Source organism: Xiphias gladius, chromosome 23 (genome assembly GCF_016859285.1).
Source record: "Xiphias gladius isolate SHS-SW01 ecotype Sanya breed wild chromosome 23, ASM1685928v1, whole genome shotgun sequence".
NCBI lineage: Eukaryota > Metazoa > Chordata > Actinopteri > Istiophoriformes > Xiphiidae > Xiphias > Xiphias gladius.
This window is the reverse complement of record NC_053422.1, coordinates 18476047-18485747: the sequence shown is the minus strand read 5'-3', so window position 1 is coordinate 18485747 and position 9701 is coordinate 18476047. Positions and strand designations below refer to the sequence as shown.

Genomic DNA, 9701 nt, shown 5'->3' with positions numbered 1-9701 from the left:
CGCAGTGACGCCAGAACCTCTTGGGAAAGGCAATAAACTGGTGCCTCTTTGTATTCTTGAGTGTCCGGTTGTTGGTCAGTGCTGGCCTCTTAACCTGGCTCAGTGTATAGAGGTGACATCATCAACAGGTCTCCAGGGGTGCAGGACCAAGTAGTCCAAAGTGATCCCTTTTTTTTGTAGCTTCCTTCGTGTCTTCTGCATTGATTTGAAAGCAATAGTTCAGTGAGAATAATGCCATGTCTGAAGGTGAATAAATGACATATGGGCTTTAAGGCTAGCGCTGACCACAAAGAAGATGAGGTCCAAAAGACAGGAGACAGGATTGGTCCGTGGCCCTTTGTATGACGATATGTATGCATACACAGTGACACAGTGTGGCGTCTCATGGCAAGAACGTAGCAAGTTCAAGAGAAAGGATAAGGGCGAAGTAGAAAGCCTGTAGGTGTCCATGCATTCGGACTACTCTTTAACATTAACAGGGTGATGACAATCCAGGAGAAGCCTCCTTCATTTCCAGTCACACTGACTGGATTTAAAGTGTTAGATTGGAAGTCAGCAAGGTTCAGGGACACCCTTTTGATTATTTGTCACAAGTTGTAATGTAGGTAATTTTAAGTGCTAACTACTGTGGTCGAGACGTCACACTCATGGAGAATGAAGTTGTCTTAGATCAGAGATGCAATGAATTAGAGATGAATTACTGAAGGAAATAAATGCTGTCAGTTGCAGGGAGAAATATGTCTAACTCCATTCATAAATCTGGCAGTTTAATATGATCACGACTACATATATTTGATCACAAATATGAAGCGCTGTTACAGGTACCTAACAGTGTATAAAGTAGTTAACATAACCTGCACTTCAACCGGCTACAAATGAAAACGCTGTGTTAATCCATGAGTAAATCCAAAATAACTTTTTTCTCTAATTATATTTTACTTAATTATTTAGGAAAATCATAGAAATGCAGAACAATATAACAACGCCATCTAGTGTCAGACAAATGAACAATCACAAAATGAACTACAAGTACCAGTTTGCATTGTTTCAGTACGTCGATTTTTACGTAATGGACAGCTCCCCGGATGCGGCTGTGATTGACTATACCAGGCAAAAAGAGATCGAAAGCCAAGTGGCGGTAAGTCACAAAATGCTTCAGATTTCACGGTTACAGCAAATTACTACTTCTGAGACATACATTAGACCAGAATATAATTTTTTGAATAACTTGGGGGTGTTATGTGGTCAGGAACAGTCCTTTTTGAGAAGTGGTTTGCAAAAAACTTCCAAGTTGTTTGCTAACTAGCTAGGTTGTTAGCCACCAACTACGCTAGTTCCTTAGCTTGATGCTAGTTGTTACGGGAACGCCTAGTATCATAAGTGAACAGTGCGAAATAATACATGCCAGGATATAAGCGTCTCGCTTCTGTTTCACTCTTTGGTCTTTGTTAAGAGACTAGTTCTGTAAACTTTCCAGACGCTGTGAACTAGTGGACGGATAAAATTACCGCTAACGTTAACCTGTGTACCGTTAGTTAAGTCGATGAGCTAACGTCGGCGGCGGTTAGCTCGTCTGCTAACTGGTTGAAAAGCTGGATTACTGTACAAACTGCTGTCACAGAGCCACTAGCCGGTGATTTGACCGATCTCTCTTAAAGCGTAATAATCATACCCCTTATCATTGTTGTGAAAAGCTTAGGTTAGCCTCTCAGAGCATGGGGTATTGCAATTAGAAGTTACCCAGGTGTCTTCTTTTTCTGTTGTCAGGTGCTGCAGCCCCAGTGGTCGTAGGCAGGATGCAGACCATAAAGTGTGTGGTGGTGGGTGACGGGGCAGTGGGTAAAACCTGTCTACTCATCTCTTATACCACCAATGCCTTCCCTGAAGAGTACATTCCCACAGTGTTTGACAACTACAGTGCTCAGATGAGCGTGGACGGCCGCACTGTCAGCCTCAACTTGTGGGACACAGCAGGCCAAGAGGAGTATGACCGCCTGCGCACGCTGTCCTATCCACAGACCAACGTTTTCATCATCTGCTTTTCCATCGGCAGCCCCTCCTCCCATGCCAATGTCAGGCACAAGTGGCATCCCGAGGTGTCTCACCACTGCCCCAACGTGCCCATCCTGCTCGTGGGCACCAAGAAGGACCTGAGGGGCGATGCAGAAACGGTGAAGAAGCTGAAGGAGCAGGGCCTGGCCCCTACCACCCAGCAGCAAGGCAATGCCCTGGCTAAGCAGATTGGGGCTGTTAAATACATGGAGTGTTCCGCTCTACAGCAAGATGGTGTTAGGGAGGTGTTTGCTGATGCTGTGAGGGCAGTGTTGTATCCAGTCACAAAAAAGAACCCCAAGAAGTGTGTGCTGTTGTAATAAATGGTTCCCACGTTTGGACTGTGTAGAGAGATGATGGAGATCCACAGATGCAAAGGAAGGCTGAGGAACAAAGGTCATCATCTGGCTGCCTTCATACCACCCCAGCAGTTCAGACTTTGTTTTCAGCTCCTCTGTTACTCCTCTCTTCCTTATTCATCTCCTGGAGGATTTCTCTCCGTTGCCATCATCACCAAAGTGACTATGCCAAAATGGGGGCAACAGACTGTATCTCCTCTATTTTTCTTACATTTTAACTTTTTATATTTACACTTTTTCCAATTTTACATCTGTTCTAGATTTATAGCTTCTCTGCTTTGCCTTATAAAATGCTGATCATGGTTGTCACAAGCCATAATAACATCCAAACAAACCAACCAACCAACCAACCAACCAACCAAGCAAGCAAGCTACCCTGTTTGACTGGAGATAAGAGATCTGCCTTTGTTCAGGTGGAGAAATAATGACTACCTCATACTCTCACCTAGGTTGCATCTCATGAGTCTCAAGCAACTTCACCATCAAAATGCTTTGACTTGCCTATTTAGATGTAATAAACAGACAAGTAGAGGGTGAACAAGTTTTAATTTCAAGCAGCTTGAGTCCAGACAAGGTGTGATGACTCCCGGATGAATGCCAGTACCCCTTAACCAATAAGCACAGATTAGAGGTTAAACTTTGAGCTGCACTTCCCTTTGTGCTCAGTCTGGCATGTTAGAGCTGTCTGGCAGGCTGCCTCTCAAGCCTCTCGCACCGCTCTCTCACTGCCACGATGGAAGAGCCAGCAGGCCTTTGAAGATAAACCAGATCCATTAAAAGCAGCCGACCATTTGCCCTCTTCAGTAATAGAGGAGCAAGTGTCATAACCCGTCTGCCAAATTAACCCACACTGGTACTGGAATTCTTGGGCTGACATTGTCAGGATGTCAGGTTGTAGTACGGCTCTCCTCTGTCTTCGTAGTAACTCTTGATGCTCACACCGAGTGCCATTAAAACCATGCCTAAGAATTCATTTTTGACTGGGTGGTGTCAAAGAGACTTTATTTTGTCTAATTATGATGAATTTTTCTGAATAATTTTTTTTTTTTCTCAAATGTTTTTAACCTATGAGTGTGGTAATGGCCAAAGTGGAATATATTTTTTGTAATAGCCTATGTTTATTTGATCAGTAAGATTTTTTTTTGTAATTAATACTCAGATTTGATAAAACAGAACTCCATAACATTTCCCATTTCAATTACATTATTGCCTTACATTTAAGGTCAGCAGACTATTACCACTGCATAATTGATATAGCATATAATACCAGAATATGTTTTAACTGGCTTATGCTAGGCTATATACTTCTTTTCCTATATTGTCTTGGTTAGGTGAATATCATTTCATCTTGGAAGAAGCAGTGTCATAGCTGCCTTGTTAACCGTGTAACAGCAGTTTATCTACAATATGGAAGGAGCCTTTTATTTGGTCAGGTGCCTTATCTAAACCAAAGACCAAAGCAGTGCTCCTTTGTCCAACCCAAAGGTGGTCATTACAGTGCTGCAAGTGCCACGAGACCTTTTAAATACAGGTCAAACCAGCTCTGGGTTTCATTTTTGTAATTTTTCAGAAGCTCTCTTTTGTTCCTTCCAGTAAACACACTCTTCTTGCAGCACTCTTTGTAAGACACAGGTGCTAAACTGACATCTTTGTGCATATGTGAAACGGAGCGCTCGTGGCCCACAGTTCTTAACAGATTGTGGTTTACATCCTTGCATCGCATGGTGCAGCGAGGGCGAGGCACAACCACAACTTGTACATACGGTTAGCAAGAGCTGCGATGGTGGAACGTACCTTGTCACATCTGAGGATTTTTATACATTTTATAAAACAAATTTTTTTTATCAATGACTGGTTGCTCATTTGTGCCTACAGCTGCCAGTAATAACAGCAGTTATTTTCATTTACTCACTCAAGCAGGGTGTGACAAGCCAACCGAAATTTTGGCCTGTGTTAAATCTAGGATAACCTAAGCGCAACATGAGCAGACAGTTTTGTGTGACAACAGTGATGTGTGAAAATTTCCCAGATTGGTGTGTGGAGGGTTGAATGTAAGTGCACAATTTGTCAAACTGTCAACTGTGGTGAGTTTGTTTTTTTGCCATGTCCTGATTTCACTCAGATAATGCTGTTGAAGTGGAACATACACCTGTGGGCTCTGTATGTCTGTGTCCCGGAGCTGTATGCTACCGTGTGCGTGGTACTACGCTTTTACACTGGGAACTTGATTTGTAGAAATCTGTTTGTAATTGTTTTATATATAACAAAAGCATATTTGTATAAATGAACTAACAGTGAGATGATTTTAAATTATGCCAAATAAAATGGTGGTTAAAACCAGACTTTTTTTTGGTTGTTTTTTTTTAAGTGATGATAGATGTGTTTTTTTTCCCTGCTGTTTTTCTGACTTGACAAAAGAACTTCAGTATTACACATAATCAGCACATTACTGCTACAGCTGTATAATAGCAGAAGAATAGAGAGAAACCGAGGTGTAAGTGTTGTGTGAGGAGTCACACATTTACATGCAGCTACTTGTATTTTCAGCTCCAGAAACCACAGAATGTTCCAGTAGTATACATACTGTAAAGTAGTTAATTTTCTTTCATATTAATGCATTTTCAGTTACCATGTCCAAACACTAGATGGACACAGCCTTCTAGCTCAGCTCCATATAATCCAGAATGAGTGCTGCTCTTTAAAGCCTGTGTTTTTTTTTTCTTTTTATACATTTAGAGTTAATGGTCTATACCGATTGGGTTTTCAGGGGCCATCATTCATTTTAGCAGACACCCACAAGTTCAGTCAGTTGCAGGGCCTTAAAAAATCTGCGTGCTGCTCACTCTGAAAAATTCCCGTGACCTTTATGGGTGGTGGCTGTGACAAATGGCAGATGTGTTGAACTCCACCAAAGGCTCATTACCACATCACTGCAGCAACATTTAGAGCTTGTTTCCTCTGCGGCCTGTCCCTAAATGTTTTACAACCAAGACAATGCTGAATGTATGTTTACAGCCTGCAAAACCATTCTTACTGCCCGTGTTGGTGCTTGATTTATTACTTCAGTGAGCTCTGCCAAGTATGAATTGTACAGGCATTCAGGACAGCAGTGCTTAGAGGCATGCCTGAGTAGTGTGATGGTTAAATAAGATGAGAGAGGATGAGCGCATGTTGTCTGCAAAGCGCTTAACTAAGGCAGGTGGATTAATGAGACTTGGGTCGGTTAAGCTCATCCATTTTTTGGTGAGTGGACAGCAAAAGGATTTTAATGGATATTGTTATATGTATGTAATTTTGGTACATATCTCAAAACTGTTTTTTTACATGTCTCCCCTCCATCCTTTTTGTTTATTGTAATTAAATAAGATCTGAGTCCTGTTCCCTACAGATGATAAAGTACTAAACTAAAACTTTCTGATTGTTAGAAGACCAATAGTGCAAGAAAACATGATATTTATCTTAGACATTATGATGGGTATTTGTGATTTGAATACTAAAATTTATTCAATCTACCTTTATGAGCTTTAATTGTATATTGTATGTATACGTTTAGAAACCATAGATAAAGTAAGGTATAATTTTCAGGTACGGAGTTAGACCGAGGAATTGTGATCTATGGTAAGATAGCTAACAGAAGGTTCACTAGCTGAACTAGGTTTGATGATCAATAATGCAGCATCAACAGCTCTGAATTATTACACTGGAGAGAACCTCACCAATCAATCACAAGCATCACTCACGGCCTACCGACATTTGCTCATAATAAAATTATTGTATGGCAGTTTGGAAACAGTGGAAACATTATGGGGGAACAGTGTAATGCACAATAACAGCATTAACACTGCAGCAACACATATAAAATCAAACCTATGTCAATGAGTCTTTTGCCCGAATGCATTCTGGGAGATCATGGTTTTAATTTTCTACTCCTATTGTCTTTATTTCATGGTTCAAGATAACATCATCCAGAATTAACAAATCAAAGAGGGCTCAGTACTCCATGTGTGCATTTATCTGGTTGTGACAGACACCAGACTGAATGGGCGTTTAGCTTATGGTGCGCTGTAAATGATGTAAATGTAGATGTTTTGCTTGTTGAATAGTCACACAGCGAGCCTTGTGTTTGAACCTAGCAGGAGGTGAAATTTTCTCTGTGTTCCACCTCTGCCTCTTTGATAGAAATGTGCGGCAGAGGGTAAACCGACAACCAGACATCCTTTCTGTGAGTCATCAGCGAGAGGCAAGTGGGAGTTCTTGCCTCCATCGGGACCTTGATCTCAGCTTTGTCTATCGCGCCTCAATCTCCCTGGCTCCTTTCCGCGTTCTCACTGTCCATTTGATGATGTGCTGGGTAAAGCCAAAAGGCCGGGCAACTCCCGGCACTGTTCACTCAAGGAACTCAGGAGATTCCTCCTCTTCTCCTTGTCTAAAGATGAAAAAGCAAAAGGCCTTGATCTAATAGACGGCCTGCAGCTAGAGCACTACTGAGAAAGCTGCAGTTCTGCATTCAAATCAAACCGTTCCAGCAGACGGAGAGGGAAAATGAGATTGGAAAGGAACACGGAGAGGGGAGTGAAGGCCGTTGGCTGTGTTCGCAACAAAATAGGATTCAGAGCTGAGGAGAAAGAGTGAGGTGCTGAGACAGTAATGGAAAGAAAGAAAATGGGCATAAATAATGATGGAGTGGAGGGCCATTCATTCAAGTTGTTTCAAATGTAAAATGACATGAATATAGGAGGAAAGATTGATGGAGAAATAAAGGAGTAAAGCAGCCCTAACCTATTCTACCTCCCGAGGTCTCATGGGCTGAGAGGTTGGTTGTGAATACGCCTTTTGCAGAGCGAAGACTGATACCACTCTTATGTTTGTTAATTATATTCATACGACAGTAGCGGTTGGTTAGCTTAGTTTTAGCATAAAGACTGAACACAGGGGAAACAGGGGAAACAGCTACTGTTCAAAACTAACAAAATCTACCAACCCAGCACCTCTAAAACTCACTGATTAACATGTCATCCCCTCAATGACAACAAGACTCCAGGAGGCTTCTACGTCTGGCCAAGGAACAGTCCAGCACGTAATCCTCCGTTAAACTGCAAATTGATGCTTCGGTTTTTGAAAGGACGGAAAAAAATGAGATATGCCGTGTTATTAAGTGGGCTTTGGAGATCCTGGTAGGCACATTTTTTTGGTAGGCTGGTATCCTGGTAGGCTACGTTTCCCCCTGTTGCTAGTCTTTATGCTAAGCTAAGATAACAGACTACTGGCGGTAGCTTCGTATGTAGTGTACAGAACAGGAGCGTGGTATTGATATTCTCATCTAAGTCTTGGCAAGAGAGAAAATAAGTGCATTTCCTACAATTTCAAACAATTCCTTTAAATGAGCAGTTTATTTTAATGTTTACATAAATATTACCCACAGCTCTGAGGATGGAGCAGAACCAGCCCAAATGAAAACCTGTAGGCACTAAACTATTATGAGATTGTAAAGAGAAAAGCGAACAGATGAGCAGAACAGAGAGAAGAAAAGAACAGACACTCAGGTCTACTTAAGTGTTAATTATGTTGGTTTGCAGCTATGAGGTGGGAAACATCTGCGTGTGAATCACTGAACGAACAGCGCTGGGAACAGAAAGTCCTCAAGTGCCCTCACAAAAAAAACCCTTATCTGAGTGCTCCGGAGAAAACAAAGGCAGAATGAAACTAGACTGATCAGATGTCCAGTGTTATGCGGCCGCCCATTGTTGATATGCAATGCCTCTAAATCCATAAGAGGCTCTTCACACGCTGTCATTCATTTTTGTCTGTATCACCACAGCAGGGGAAAGGCCAGATGTGCCAGGGCGCCAGAGCATTGCAACTCTGACACTTTTCCAAAGCAAGCTCACACCACCGCAGGGTTGGAGCGACAAAGTGAGAAAAAGGGAGGTGGAAAAGAAAAGGAAAGATCTTTGTGGGACAAGCTGAGGTTAGATGTCAGCGAAAGCAGTCAATGCGCTGAGTTTGAGCTTTGCGGTTCTTCATTAAGATTGGATGGGACATATGACAGACCACACACAGAGAAACTTTTGCCCTACCCAATTACTAGCTATATCTTTGGTTTTATGCTCTGTCTGAGCTGTCATAACACTGTTAAGTCTAAACAAGCCACATTTCCACATTCCTCTCCTTTCCCTTCCTTTCTTTTCATCCCCTCTCTGCCTTTGTTTTGCTTTCTGCTGTGTGTCAGTGTCAGCTATCCCCTGGATACAGCACAAGAGAGCAGAACCTTTTCAACAAACATTTCAATTCAGACTGCGAACAAAACAGGTCACTCAGCAATTTAGGCCGCCCGGTACTGAACCGACTCCAAACGCTGCCAACTCTGAATACATCTGCAAACCTCAGCCCAATGAGCATGCAACCCGAGGGAAGGACAGAGCAATAAGACCCTGCTCCTCTCTGGAGCCCTGATGCTTCAATGCAACGTGTAGTTCAGCCATGAAGAGAGAGAGTTGGTGTTTCTGGGACTGTGGCCTCTGTGTGTGTTGAGAAACATCCTCTGCTGGCTTGTTTATTGCTCTCCTGCAACACCATGCCTGCTTTAATCTCAGTCCTCTCATCTTTGAGGAGCAGATTTTACCATTCTGCTCACACCGGAGTAGACTGTTGGGTTTAACCAGGGGGAAAAGGCTTTCTAGAGGAGTAGGGAGCTATTTCTCTGCCTATCTGCACTTGGGGTTTTTTCTGTGGCCAGAGGCAAGCTCTTTTCACTACAGATCTCTGCTTTTTGAAATCCACATTTCTGTCTCTCATTGGCTCGATTTCATTTGTCAGGGTTTTGTCGTCATTGAGGATGACACTGTTACAGCACTTTCAGGTGCTATAAGTTGTGAAGGAATGAGTCCTCACAGTCCAAGCGTTAATCCAATTGTCTTTAGTCCCATGTGAGGAAAAGGAGATTTGGTTCTCTGTGTGCATATGTGTCTGAGATGTTTATGGATTACTGAGAGGTCAGGCTCTGCAGTTGAGCTTTTTCTGAAAAGGGAAAACGTCACTGGGGTTGAGACTGTTGTACTTGGCTCTCAATACATAAACCTTGGAGCCCGCTCTCAGTACAGTGTGGAAGCTGCATTTCAACAAAAAGACAAATTGAAATATGATCTGCTGATTTAATAAAAAATGTTTCCCCTCAGGGTGTAATATCTTATGTCTCATTGTGTTGCGGAGCAGCAGTTAGTGCTTCAACTGTGACTATCATTAGTGCCTGCTTAAGTTGCAATTACTTTAGGTAGCCAGCGAGAACTTATT

General features: G+C 42.4%; 1 protein-coding gene across 1 annotated transcript; it reads left to right on the top strand.

Moving 5' to 3' along the window:
- The first annotated feature begins 1064 nt into the window (after positions 1-1064).
- On the top strand, positions 1065-4743 carry rhogd (ras homolog gene family, member Gd). The gene is made up of 2 exons (XM_040119425.1): positions 1065-1138; positions 1768-4743. Exon 2 carries the CDS (start codon positions 1797-1799, stop codon positions 2370-2372), a length of 576 nt encoding a protein of 191 aa, XP_039975359.1. The 5' UTR covers positions 1065-1138; positions 1768-1796; the 3' UTR covers positions 2373-4743.
- Positions 4744-9701: the final 4958 nt, after the last annotated feature.

Bases quoted from the DNA above. Each gene is read 5' to 3' on its own strand.
- rhogd (XM_040119425.1), top strand. From the start codon at position 1,797: ATGCAGACCATAAAGTGTGTGGTGGTGGGTGACGGGGCAGTGGGTAAA.